The sequence below is a fragment of the Equus caballus genome, chromosome 14, assembly GCF_041296265.1.
Source record: "Equus caballus isolate H_3958 breed thoroughbred chromosome 14, TB-T2T, whole genome shotgun sequence".
Classification (NCBI taxonomy): Eukaryota; Metazoa; Chordata; class Mammalia; order Perissodactyla; family Equidae; genus Equus; species Equus caballus.
In genome coordinates, this window is record NC_091697.1 from 42,153,055 (window position 1) to 42,166,946 (window position 13,892).

Consider the following 13,892-nt stretch of genomic DNA (forward strand, 5'->3'; position numbering starts at 1 on the left):
TTACCTCCTCCCGAAGCCTCCCCTCTTCAACAGCCGCCCCCCGCCCCAGCACACACACTCCAGCCTCAGTTAGAGGCCCTTTCTCTGCTCTCGCGACACAACTCCTCCAACACTGTATCATCATCGCCTGCTTCCTTCGCTCCCTGCTGGGCTGTCTTTTCCACTACCGTCTTGGACGCCTAGGACAGCGCTGGCCCATGGATGCTACTCAATAAATATTGACCTTGTGAACATGTGAGATGGTCCCTTTAGGAAGGGACGGGGTCCTGGCCTGTTCACTATGGGAGCCTCTCTACGGATTCCCAACCCCTAACGCCAGCCTGACACACTGCAGGTGTTCTAAAAATGGCCAACAGGCGGTGGAGGCTGGCCCAGCGGCCGGCGTACCGCCTGGCTCAGATGTGCCGGGCGGCCAGGGGCCCCGCCTGCCGGAAGGAGGCGGGGCGGCCAGTGTTCCAACTTGCGTCTGCCCGCCCGCGGGGCCGGGGGGCGGGGCCTGGCCGGGCGGGCCGGAGGGGGCGTGGCCTAAGGCCGATCGGGCGGGAGGGGCGGGGCCTGGCCGGAGGGGGCGGGGCCTCTCCGCGTGCACTCTCGGAAGAGCAGCCCCGCCAACGCTCAGACCCGGGAAAGCAGTCGTCGCTGCCGCCACCGCCTCCTCAGTCATGCCGGTAAGTGGCCGCGCCGCCCCCGCCCCGCGTAGACCCGCGGCGCTCGGCTTGCGCGTCGGCTGCACCGCCGCTCGGCCAGATGTCGCTATTCCAGGGCTCAGGCCGCGGCCAGAGCTATTGCCTCTCTCCTCACCTCTCCCCGCCCGGCCCCCAGCTTCTGCGACCCTCCGGAAGATCGGATCGGAAAGAAGTTTTATCTAGGAGCCGAGCTTCAGAACATCGGAGCTGCTAGGCCTGCGCTGATTACAAGCCCAAGCCTTCCCTGCCTAGACTGGGAAACTGAGACGCAGAGAAGGGCAGAGTCGCCTGAGATCACACAGGGAGTGGGTGGCTAGCCGGATCTGGGACGCCTAGTCCCCGCGCCTTCCATCTGGATGCCCCTGTCCCCGGGGCTGGGCTGAAAGAGGGGGATGGGGTGGCTGTTGCCTCATGGAGAGGGCGGGTTTTCAGAGGTGTGTGTTTTTCCTCCCTTCCCCTGCGCCCTTAGCGCTGGGCCACACTGAATGCAGACAGTGCTTTCAACCTTTCCTACTGGTCACTTTCTGAACCTGAACCTGTGATCCCCAGAGAGGTTCAGGGACCTGTCCAAAGTCGCCAGTTGCTCAGCGACAGAGTTTGGGGAGGAGTGAGTAGGTCTCAGCCCACCTTTGCAGCTCACTCAGTCTTGTTGCATATACGTGGTTGCTCATGGGGCATTTTGTAGAAAATTAAGGCCTTTTGAGATAAAAATATTAAAAACCCAGTAACTTATTCAAGGTCATCTTGGGAGTTGGGCAGAGCCAAGGTTAAACCCCTTCAGGCTCCCAGTCTCTCCTGGCCTGACCACAAAAGTAGTAACACCGGCTTGGGAGGAAGCTCTGATCCCAGTTGCATCCTGCAGATCCTGAGTTGGTGTCATGTGGTGTTTAGCACTTTCCCCCAGGGTATCTAGTTCACAGTTCTGCTCCAAGTAGGAACCCAGAGGTATCCTGCAGGTGCCCTGTGTCTTAGCAGCCTAGTTTTGGGGAGCCAACAGGTGAGCCAGAGGCCCTCTGGGCTGATCCACAAACATATCAGGTGTCGTTTCCCTTGGGTCTTGGCAGGTGCCTTGAGACAAATCCTGAGACAATACAAAGTATGGACAAAGAACCTGATAGAATCAGCCCTCCCCATTAAGCAAATCTGCCGAGGACAGCATTAATCACCCTGGGACTGGGACTGTGGAGGCCACCAGGTTTTTGTGGGGGGTGACAGTGAAGGAAAGGCCAGCTTGAGGATCACTCTCTTCTCTGTTCACTTCTTGGAATTTTGACAAACAAAAGACCCTCCAGAGTGGATGATCAGATTGAAGAGGGCACTGACACCACATCGCCAGATGAACAGCTGAAGGAAGGAGGGTATTGGTCGAGGGACTGCCAACAAAACTGCAAGGAGGAGAGTGTGTCACCTGAGAGGTTTCTCAGGCCAACACTTGGAATCTCAGGAACCTCTTTGAAAAAATCTGTGCCCCTGCTGGCCAGCTGGGTGACCTCGGGCAAGCTGCTTTACCTCTTTGTGCCTGATTTCCTCATCTGTGAAATGGGGATAAAAACTGTGACCTCATAGGGCTGGTGTTAGTATTAACTGGAGAAAATGCCAGTAGAATATCTAGCACAGCCACTAACACAGCTGGTTGCCAAGAAGTGGCAACTCTTGTGTAGACCGAGGACAAGTAAGGGTAGAACTATAGGCAGGCGGGTTTCAACCCCATTTTAACAAGGACCACAGTGGTTAAATGTTTTGACTTTGGAGACTGCGCAATCTAGGTCCTGCTACTCAGTAGCTGTGTCTCCCTGAATGAGTGAACTTACCTTTGAACCTCAGCTTCCTTGTCTGTCAAGAAAGGATAATAATGGTACCCACCTCATGGGATTGTTGTGACAATTAAACACGGTAATGCGCGTAAGTGTTTAGAACAATGCCTGGCGCATAGTAGGCACTCAAGTAGAAGGATTAGAAAACTCCCAGTCATCACGGTGTTCAAAGACTGTATGTCCTGGATGTTTGAGAAAGAATTCCTTCTCTGGGAGGGACATGCACAATGTGACCCCACTCCATGCCTGCCCTTCCAGTTCTGAGATTCTCTGAAAGAACTGCACAGCGTACTGGGCTTTTTTATCTACTTTAAAGGACCTGTTCTGTAGGTGACAGAGTAGACGCCCTGAGGGGCTGGGACTGTGCAAAATCAAGCATTCAGTGGTGGGGCTGGTCTTGGGATTCTCTGTAAAGAATGGATTACTCTGTCCATTAAGTAGATTTTCCGTACCCCCAAATTTACTTTTTTTAAATTAATTAATTTTTTTATTGTGGTCATAATAGTTTGTAACAATGTGAAATTTCAGTTGTACGTTATTATTTGTCAGACACCATATAAGTGTGCCCCTTCACCCCTTGTGCCCACCCCCACCCTCCTTTCCCCTGGTAACCACTAATCTCTTCTCTTTGTCCATAAGTTTGTTTATGTTCCACAAATACGTGAAATCATATAGTGTTTGTCTTTCTCTGCCTGGCTTATTTCACTTAACATAAAACCCTCAAGGTCCATCCATGTTGTTGCAAATGGGACAATTTGGTCTTTTTTATGGCTGAGTAGTATTCCATTGTATGTGTATATACCAAATCTTCTTTATCCAGTCATCGGTTGATGAGCATTTGGGTTGCTTCCACATCTTGGCTATTGTGAATAATGCTGCAATGAACATAGGAGTGCATAAGTCTCTTTGAATTGTTGACTTCAAGTTCTTTGGATAAATACCCAGTAGTGGGATGGCTGGATCATATGGTATTTCTATTTTTAATTTTTTGAGGAATCTCCATACTGTTTTCCATAGTGGCTGCACCAGTTTGCATTCCCACCAGCAGTGTATGAGGGCTCCTTTTTCTCCACAACCTCTCCAACATTTGTTATTTTTTTGTCCTGGTGATTATAGCCATTCTAACGGGTAAGAGGTGATATCTAAGTGTAGTTTTGATTTGCATTTCCTGATGATTAGTGACGTTGAACATCTTTTCATGTGCCTATTGGCCATCTGTATATCATCTTTGGGAAAATGTCTGTTCATATCCTCTGCCCACCAAATTTACTTTTGCAACTCAGAGGTGGAGGAGGGGAGCACTGAATTGTAACCGCCTCCTGGCTTCTGACCTCTCTACTGTGGAGGACAAAAGGAGACCCACTCTCTCTAGTCAGCAGTGGAAAACTTCAAATATCTGTTGACTTTAGGTCTTTGGGCAGCAAAACCTTGTGCTGCTTCACAAGGTGTTCTGACTCTCAGAACTCCTGCTAATAGTCAGGGTTGTGGGGGCTGGCGGGCGGCAGTGCTGTTTGCTGGTCCAGAACCAGCAAGATGTCCCTGGAGCCTGGAATGCCTGGATTCACATCCCAGCCTCAGCACCTACTCCCCATGCGACTGTGGGCCCCTAGGTTAACCCCTGGGAACCTCAGTTTCCTCCTGAGTCAAATAGGGTGACTACTTCCCTTTACCAGGCTGGGGGAGGGCTAACTTAGATAGCAAATAAAGAGCATTTGGCACATGGTGGACATTCAATAGATTTAGGTCTTGGATTGGTCTTGCAAACCCTTTAAAGCTTTGGATGAGTATACAGGTGCAAACCACTGACGAATCTTGATTGTTGGTTCTTCTAGAGCAGGAGACAGCAAACACTTCCTTAAAGGGCCAGATAGTAAATACTTTAGGCTTCATAAACCATATGGTCTGTTACGGCTACTCAGGTCTGCCACTATGGTGTGAAAGTAAATGAATGGGCTTAGCTCTGTACCAGTAAAGCTTTATAAAACCAGGTTGCGGGCGCGCTGTAGTTAGTGTTCTAGAACAGCATCTCAAACTGTAATGTGGGCAGAAATAAACTGAGTGTCTTGAAATGAGGATTCTGACTGGGGCAGGACCTGAGATGCTGCATTTCTGGCAAGCTCCCAGCTGCTGCTGCTACTGTTGGTCTGAGGACCACACCTTAAAGACAGGATTTTGGAATACTCACTCCAAATCCCTATTTCCAGCGTTTGTTGTGGTGGTTATTGAATAGTCACGAACCAAGCTGAAGGAATCAGAGGTTGTTTAACCAGAAGAAAAGAAAAACAAACCATTTTATTTAAGGCAGGTTTTGCAGATTTGGCGTCAATAAAATAGTGGTCTCCTGGTCACATGGTTAAATAATTCAGCGCTGGGAATCCAAGCCGCTTAACTCTTGGTCTCAGTTTCCCCTGTACAGCATGATGATGATCCAGACCCAAAGATGTTCTAAGACTTGGAAAGTGTTTGAGAAGCTACTTTACCAGTTTTTCTCAGTGTGTAGTCTTGCCTCCCTGTCTCTTCCTCGTGCCTTAAAAATGGAGCGGCCCAGGCTCACCCCAGAGCGACAGAGCCAACTGAGGCAGGTGGCAGCAGAGCCACTCGGTCCACAGGCTCCCCGATGATTCTTATGCGCACTGAAGTTGAGAAAACTGAGTTGGCTAATACCTGTTGGGTATAAATAAGGGGCCTGGGGCCTTTGAGGGGCAGGGATTTTTGCCTGAGGTACTTCCAGCGAGATATATTTCTATGCCCAGAATTCCAATTGAGATAATAGATTTGAAATCTTTTGAAGTGCTTCCTGAAAAGTATAGCCATTGTTTTTTGAAGGGAAAGAAAAGAGGGAAGTAGAACAAACTAATAATAATAAATCTGATAGCTAACTTTTTACCCAGTGGAATCTACTGCTGGGCCCGAGTCTCTTTACCTGATGTTTTATCTGTTGCTCCTGGGTAATTAGCCCAAACTTAGTGGTTTAAAACAACAAACATTTATTAATTCTCGTTTTCTGAGAGTCAGGAAACTGGGAGCAGCTGAGCTGGGTGTTTGTGGCTCAGGGTCTCTCGTGAAGTTGCAGTGAAGATGGTGGCCAGGGCTGTGGTCCATCGGAAGGAGAATCTGCTTCCAAGATGGTTCCCTCACATGGCTGTTGACTGGAGGACTCAGTTCCTCACCACATGCACTTCTCCACAGGGTAGCTTGAGTGTCCTTAAGACGCGGCAGCCAGCTTCCTCTTGAGCGCGGAGAGAGAGCAATGTAGAAGCACACGGTCTTTTATGACCTAGCCTCAGATGTCACATAACATCACTTCAGCCATCTTCTACTGGACCCACAGACCAACCTTGAGATATTGTGGAATGGGACTACTCAAAAATATAAATACCCAGAGGCGGAGATTGCCGGGCCCATCTTGCATGCTGGCTACCACGCTTAAAATCCTATGTTCATTCCATTCACCACCCTGAGGGACTCTCATCCCCATTTTGCAGATGTAGAAACCAAGGCACAGAGGAGTTAAGTAACTTACTCATGGTCATACAGCTAGTAAATGTCAGAGCTGGGATCTGAAGAGGGGTCTCATTTCCAGAGATTTTAAAAGAAAGGAAGTATAGGGGCTGGCCCGGTGGCGCAGTGGTTAAGTGTGCACATTCCACTTCTCAGCGGCCCAGGATTCGCCGATTCGGATCCTGGGTGCAGACATGGCACCGCTTGGCCAGCCATGCTGTCGTAGGCATCCCGCATATAAAGTAGAGGAAGATGGGCATGGATGTTAGCTCAGGGCCAGCCTTCCTCAGCAAAAAGAGGAGGATTGGCAGATGTTAGCTCAGGGCTAATCTCCCTCAACAAAAGAAAAATGAAGGAAGTATTGGTATAAGTAATCTGTGTCTGAAAGCAAAGGAAAGGATTCAGAGGTCCTCAACCAGCCACGTCAATCATCCATTCTCTCAACAAAATGCATTAAGCACCTGCTCTGTACCAGGCGCTGTTCCAAGTATTGGGGATGCTGCAGTGAACTGAGCAAAACCCCTGTCTTCTGGGAGCTTGGTTCGTTAGATATCCTGGAGACTGTAGGATGTGGAGCCCACACAGAGAGTGCAGGAGCCTGGGTTCCCTTACAGGCCTGGCCTCCAGCTCACTGGGAGCCCCGGCAAATCCTTTCCTTTCCCAGGTCTGGGTACTCCCTCTGCGAGTGATGCCCTTGGATGAGAGCAATGGTCTCCGTGTGTCAGAATCCCCAGGGAGGCTTGCTGGCCATAATGGATGCCCCAGCCCGGGCTTACTGATCAGAACCTGTAGTTTTTGCAAGCTCCCAGCTGATTCTAATGCAGAAAGTGATCTTCTGATGCATAAATAAGACCACCAGATCAACATTGCTCAGAGTACTGGGGCCCACCCACATCAGACTTGTTGGTGGTCCCGAGACAAGCCCAGAGCTCAAGAATCAGAATTTTGAAGGTGAAACCAGAAACTGTTTTAAACTAGCTTCCCAGGTGATTCGACTCATTGTGTACCAAACACTGCTAAAGGATTTAGAGGGATTATCTCATTTAATCCAACAAACTATGAGATGGAGAAACCCTCAGTTAACGCGACTTTGCGGTTGACAAGAGTAGGAGGTCAGAAACAGGCTGCTGGGAAGTCTGACGACAGCCAGATCTTGCCCAGTCTCTCTGCCCCCTGTCTTGGCCCCGGAGGCGACCTGCATGCTGGTGGAGTGTGTGAGTCACTCTGCAGGACTTGGCTCATGGTCCCCTTTGTTTGTTTCAGAAGCACGAGTTCTCCGTGGACATGGCCTGTGAAGGCTGCTCTAATGCGGTCACTCGGGTCCTCAACAAGCTGGGAGGTGAGTGAGTGGCCCTTGGTGGGGAATGGGGTGGGGGAGACAGATACACTTATATTCAAATGCATGCAGACATGGCGCAGGAGAAGCTTGAGTTTAAGCTGATTATAATGGTAAAACTGAAATATATTGAGTACTTAGCGTGTGCCGAGTACTCTGCTTAGTAGCTTCTGTGGACCATGTCATTGAATCCTCACCACAACCATTTCAGGTAGCTTCTTTTTTTTTTTGAGGAAGACTGGCCCTGAGCTAACATCCATGCCCATCTTTCTCTACTTTATATGTGGGACGCCTACCACAGCATGGCTTGCCAAGTCTGCACCCGGGATCTGAACCAGCGGACCCCGGGCCGCCAAAGCGGAACGTGCGAACTTAACTGCTGCGCCACCGGGCCAGCCCCTAGATAGCTTCTTAAATTATCTCCATTTTGAACACGAGAGAAAGGAAGTTCAGAGAGGTTAGGTAACTTGGCTGGGATCACACAGCTGGTAAGTGGCAGAGCTGGGATTGGCCATGCCGTCTAGCTCCAGAGCCCTGGCAGCATGAGTTAGTACATTGGTGATCTCCAGTGTAATCACTTTTGTTATATGACACATCTGAGTGTCATTTTCTATTAAAATTTAAAATGTGACAATTTAAAAGTAAACTTTGAATCGGTCATGTGTAGCACTTCTAAAGCACCTTCTTTGGACATATTTAGAAAACCATTATTCTCATCCAGCCCCCTTAATTCTCAGCTGGGGAAACTGAGGCCCAGAGAGGGCTGGGGTCTGGCCTTGGGGTCCCACGAGGGAGGGACGGAGTTGTGATCAGAGTTCTGGTAGTGCCAGGGCAGTCGGTCTTCTAAGATTTTCGTTTTTAAAGCCCTGGATGAAAATAACACCCCATTTTCAAGGGCTTCCATGTGGCTGGGGTGTCATTAGCACTGCACACAGTCTTCTGAGCCGTACTTTCCATCTGGGGAATGGGGATGTTGGCATTGTTGGGACTTGCCCAAAGTCCCCCAGTGAGTCGTGGCTGGTTTCCAGTCCTGATAACTAGGATCTTAGTTTGAAAGAAGCTGAAGCAGTGGAAAGAACCTGGCTGCTGACTTACCACATGACTGTGGGCTCTTCTCCCGGGAGCCTGGGTTTCCCCAGCTGTCGTATGGGAATGTCAGCCTACACCAGCTTTTGCTGTGGATACTTTAAGAACGAACCTCTGCTCGGAAGCCCCTCATACACATTGCGGCCCGCTGTGGATGAAGCAAGGGGGCCCTGCTTTCTCTCTTGACAGCCAAGGACACCTGCCCTGGACCCAGGGCTTCAGGGTGCACAGTTTGAAATGTACTGTGTTAGATGATTTCAGTTTCTTCCAACTCTATGATGCCACCAAAATATTTATTCCAAAGAAGAGGAGACACTTCTGAACCAAAAGACAAAAACCCAGAGTGTAGCAAGAGCACTTTGCACCTTTTTGCCCCGGGTATCCGTTAGGTACCAATTCAGAGTTTATTACTAAACCCTGCGCCATGTGATTTTTAAGGCCTCTTGACTGATGCTTAGAGATCTGCCTTTGAACTTGGACAGGTTTCTCCCCATCTTTCACTACTATCCTCAGCTTGGGTGGCCTCTTGAGAAGGGTCAGAAGGGTTTTCTGAGTTGGTTGGGGCCCCAGATGAGCAGTACTGGGCCTGAGGAATCACGGTCTAATGGCATACTTGACTGGGAGGACCATAAGAACTGGCCAACCCCAACCCCTTCATGAACTGGAGGGGAAACTGAGGCCTATAATGGGCAAGACTGGCCCATGGTCACCCACTAGTCAGTGGTGAAGCCAGGCCTGGAACCAGTCAAGGGCTTTCCCTCCACCCTCTGTTGTCTCAACAAGACCCATTCTAGGTCCTCCCATGTATTGCTGAGTTGGGGGCCTTTAAATTGGCACAGCCCTTTAGGAGGGCAGCTTTGCAATATCTGTTAACGTTTAAAATGTACCTGTCTGTTTCCCCACGATTTCCATTGTATGAATTCAAGGTATAGAAATATTTTCACAAGTTCTGTAAGATATGTTCAAGTATGCTTACTCTAGCATTGTTGTGCTAATAGTGAAAAATTGGAAGCAACCTCAGTGTCCATCAGTGGGGGATTGAGTAGATGTGTGGTACATCCACACTGTGGAAGACTGTGTAGCTGTTAAAAAGAATGAAGGAAGTCTCTGTGTGCTAAGATGGTGAGACGTCCTGGGCATTTGAAAGTGAAATACAGCCACACCAATTTATGTAGTATGATGCCATTTAGGGGAATTGCTTTTCATTTGTCTGTCTGGGAAAAAGCCTGGGTAGATGCCATCCTGCTCACAGTGCTCTAGAGGTTGGAGACAGTAGGGGGCCTTATACATTCTAATTTTATTCAGAAATGTTTGCCCTTTTTTTTTTTAATGGTGTGTCTATATTACTTTTTCAATTAAAAAAAAAAACACTTAAAAGAAGGCCCAGGCTTGAGCAAACTCTAGGATCAGCAAACTGCAGCCCATGGGCCAGGTCATCCAGCGTGCAGCCTGTTTTTGTACAGCTGAGAACGGTTTGTACGTGTTTAAAGGGTTGTAAAGACAATAGGCATACAGAAGAATTTGCTGCCAAGTCCACACGGCCACGTGTGCTCTCTGGCCCTTTGCAAGAAAAGTTGGCTAAGCACTGGTCTGCAGGAAAGGGGAAGGGTGTTGTGAGTAAGACTTTTGGAGCCTGAACTCTTCCCCACTGTGACTGGGAGGATCTCTGCTTCCTCCCCCAACACCCCACTTCCTTTTCCTGCAGGAGTTCAGTTTGACATTGACCTGCCCAACAAGAAGGTTTGCATCGACTCTGAGCACAGCGTGGACACTCTGCTGGAGACCCTGGGGAAAACAGGAAAGGCCGTTTCCTACCTCGGCCCCAAGTAGCAAGGGCCTGGGCCCCTGGCCCGCAGGATGGACCAAAGCGGGCAGGTGGGTGAGGCCCCAGCACTTCAACAAAATATTTCATTATCTACTGCAAATCGCATGTTCCTGGAATCCTTGCAGCCAACTGCGAGTAGAGAGAGTACTATGTAATGTCTCCCAGGGCCCCCTTTATGACTTGGAGGGTGCAGTTCTTGATCAACAGGGGTTAAGTTAAGAGCTATGTGTTTTTGCTTTGATAAATTGGCTGTCCTATCAGAGATGACACCTATGCCCTAGGCCTCGAGCCCCTTGCACTGACCAGGTAAGTTACTTCATACTTGGCCTCTCTCCCGACTGGAAACTGCTGTGGGCTTCCTGAGCATGCCCTCTGCCCAGACCGGTGCAAAAACAATCGCGTGTCTAAGCTGGACATTCTCTTTGATTTTACGTAATCTGGAGGGGCAGGTAAGAGGCACAGGGCCAGTACTCTTCACTGTGAAACCAGGGCAGACCTTACTCATCGATCCAACGTTCCTGCCCTCTGTTCCCAGCCGCATTCTCAGACTCCCTCACAGCATAGCCCTCCTAGCTGTCACCGCCCATGGAGTGCATTTGATGGGGCAGTTACAATGATTGTCGCATCCCTGATGTGGTTCAGTGCTCCCACTGTACTTGAGAAGGATGAGGCCTGGAGAGGGGAAGTGACTTGCCCAAAGCCCCACACAGGTGAGTGGCAGAGCCAGGAGGAGAGTCAGGCATCCTGAGTTGGAGCTCTATAATGGTTGGTGGCATTGTCTCTGTGAGTGGGCCCACGGAGAGCTCCCCAGGCAGCGGCCAGCTACAGCTGACTGGCCAGCTGTGACAGTCCCCTTTGAGTATGGCCTCCTTCCTAAAGGTGTACCTTGGAATCTGAGCCATGGCAGTGTCTTGTAGTATGGTGACATCACATGCAAATCGTGAGATGTCGCATGTGTCTTTTCCTTATCCCTTTTCTGTCCATTTTTCCTTATCCCTTTTCTGTCCATGGATACAGCCCATGTTCAGGAAGGAGCCCAGGATGAATAATCGAAATTCTGGGATTCTAATTCCAGCTCTGCCCTCATTTCACATGCGACTTTGGACACTTCCTATATTACTGAGACTCAGGCCTCCCATCTATAAAATGGGGCTACAGCCTCTACCCCGCTTTCCTGCCATGTGGGGGTTCCTGTGAAATCTCTCTGAATGTGAGGGATGATCCTTAAAGGGAGGATAATGTTTCTACCATGCTGTGCATCAGTGTTCACCACCTGGTTCCTACACCCCTAGGGTTTTGAGGGAGGGTGAGTGGGTGGGATTCTGGGCCCCACATTTGTCCCCACTAGCCCTGTTTCATATTGGGTCTCCATGTAAGATTAGATTGTTTGATAAAAGTGCTCTGGGGCTGGCCTGGTGGCGCAGCAGTTAAGTTTGCACACTCTTCTTCGGTGGCCCAGGGTTTGCTGGTTCGGATCCCAGGTGCAGACCTATGCACTGCTTGTCAAGCCATGCTGTGGCAGGTGTCCCACATATAAAGTAGAGGATGATGGGCACAGATGTTAGCTTAGGCTCAGTCTTGCTCAGCAAAAAGAGAAGGATTGGCGGTAGATGTTAGCTCAGGACTAATCTTCCTCAAAAAAAATAAAAAATATAAAAGTTCTCTGACAAGAAGGGATGGAGGGAGGGAAGATGAAAAACATCCTGAGCAGGCTATCCACATGGGGGAGCCCCAAGATAGACGCCTTGAATTGGAAACAGCCTGAGCATGTGAATTTTCTTTACCTACAAAAATAACACCTGCCAGTTGTAAACCTTGTGTAGCTTAATGTGTATTTTTCTCATAGTAGTTTTTTTTTACTGAGGTGAAGTTCATATGACATAGAATTAACCATTTTAAAGTACAGCATTCTGTGGTATTTAGAGCATTTACAATGTTGTACGAACACCACCTCTCTCAAATTTCAACACTTTTTTATCACTTGAGAAAAACTCCTTGTACCATTGAGTTATCGCTCCCCACTTCCCCCTCTCCCAGCCCCTGCTAACACTGATCTGGTTTCTGCCTCTCTGGATTCGCCTATTCTGGATGTTTCATATGAAAGGAATCATACGATGTATGACTTTCTGTGTCTGACTTCTTGCCCTTAGCATCTTTTCAAGATTCATCCAACTGCGGCCTCTGTCAGTACTTCCTTCTTTTCTATGGCTGAATAATTCTCACAGTGGTTTTGTTTTGTTTTGTTTGTTTTTTTCCTCCCCAAAGCCCCAGTACACAGTTGTATATCTTAGTTGTAGGTCATTCTAATTCTTCTCTGTGGGATGCTGCCACAGCATGGCTTGATGAGTGGTGTGTAGGTCAATGCCCGGGATCAGAACCTGTGGACCCCAGGCCACTGAAGCGGAGCGCGTGAACTTAACCACTATGCCAGGGGCCGGCCCCCTCACAGTAGTTTTTATTCATTTATTTTAGCTTTTTTACTATAGGAAGTTTCAAACGTACAAGTAGTAAAATGAATCCCCGTGTACCCATTACCCAGATCCAACAATTATCAAATCACTGCCATCACTGTCTCATCTATGGCCCCCCCATATTATTTTGAAGCAAATTCTAGACACCATGTAGTTTTGTGTGTACTGTGTCAGTAACCACGTGTCGTAAGGAAAGGCTCCTGTGGATTCAGAGGCACGGCACTGGGTGAGAGTCACCCATCCAGCGAGCTTTGCCCCAGGCGGCGTAGATCTCAGTCTGTTTTCAGCAGCTCCCCGGTGGCTGAGTTGAAACGCCGTTTCAACAGCAGAGAGAGTGTTTATTGGTTGTGAAGTCACCTTGATGGGCTGGCAGAATCGTTGCCTCCTGATTTTGTCTGTTGCCTTCCCAGTGTGAATTGAAACAGGACAGGGAGTACTGTCCCAGCAGCCCTGGGAGCTCCCCGGAAGGGGGCCTCAGTGGTGGTCGACTCAGCGAGGTTAATGGCTTCCAGCCCAGCCGAGTGTAACAGACGTGGTGGGGGCAGTGTGCAGGGCTGACCGCTGGGCTTCCCGTCCTGCCCCAGCACCTGGGTTTCCCCCCTCCGCCCCCACTGCCCTCAGCGAACCTTGACTGCTTTTGCAGTGTCTCCATGTGCACAGCAGATGGCGCCTTTGCTCCACCTAACTTATCTCTTCCAGGCCTGACCCTCTCCTGCCTTCCAGACAGACCTGGGGCCTGGCAGTCCTGCTCAGCGACCGGAGTTCCTGCAGAGACCCTCACTCGCCCTCCTCCTCCCTAGCTTCCCTGCAATAAACTCGAGCTGCTTTCATTGGAGGTGTTGTCTCTTGCGTGGTCTTGATGTCACTTGCTATGAAGGAGATAATCACAATGCCTACTTGGGTTGGAGTTCTTAGAGCTCCTGACTGGAGGTAAGGCCCTGTGGGTTCTGATTTTTTGCTGTGTGATCTTTAGCAAGTCACTTCCCCTCTCTGGGCCTCACTTTTCCTCATCTGTAAAGTGAAGGTGTTGGGCCAGGTTGATCCCCTTTCTTTTCACTACTTTCTTAGATTCCATGTTTTGAAACACCTTCGTCTTATCAAGAAAATTGCATCTAAGGGATATTGAATCTTAAGGCAGTTAGACTAGAGGGTAGAGGCTGTGAAGATAGACTG

At 49.3% G+C, this 13,892-nt stretch overlaps 1 protein-coding gene across 1 annotated transcript; it reads left to right on the top strand.

The window, feature by feature from the left end:
• The first annotated feature begins 526 nt into the window (after window positions 1-526).
• ATOX1 (antioxidant 1 copper chaperone) lies at window positions 527-13,554 on the top strand. The gene is made up of 4 exons (XM_023617374.2): window positions 527-668; window positions 7,265-7,340; window positions 10,129-10,298; window positions 13,419-13,554. The coding sequence occupies exons 1-3, from the start codon at window positions 663-665 to the stop codon at window positions 10,251-10,253; spliced, it is 207 nt and encodes a 68-aa protein (XP_023473142.1). The 5' UTR covers window positions 527-662; the 3' UTR covers window positions 10,254-10,298; window positions 13,419-13,554.
• Window positions 13,555-13,892: the final 338 nt, after the last annotated feature.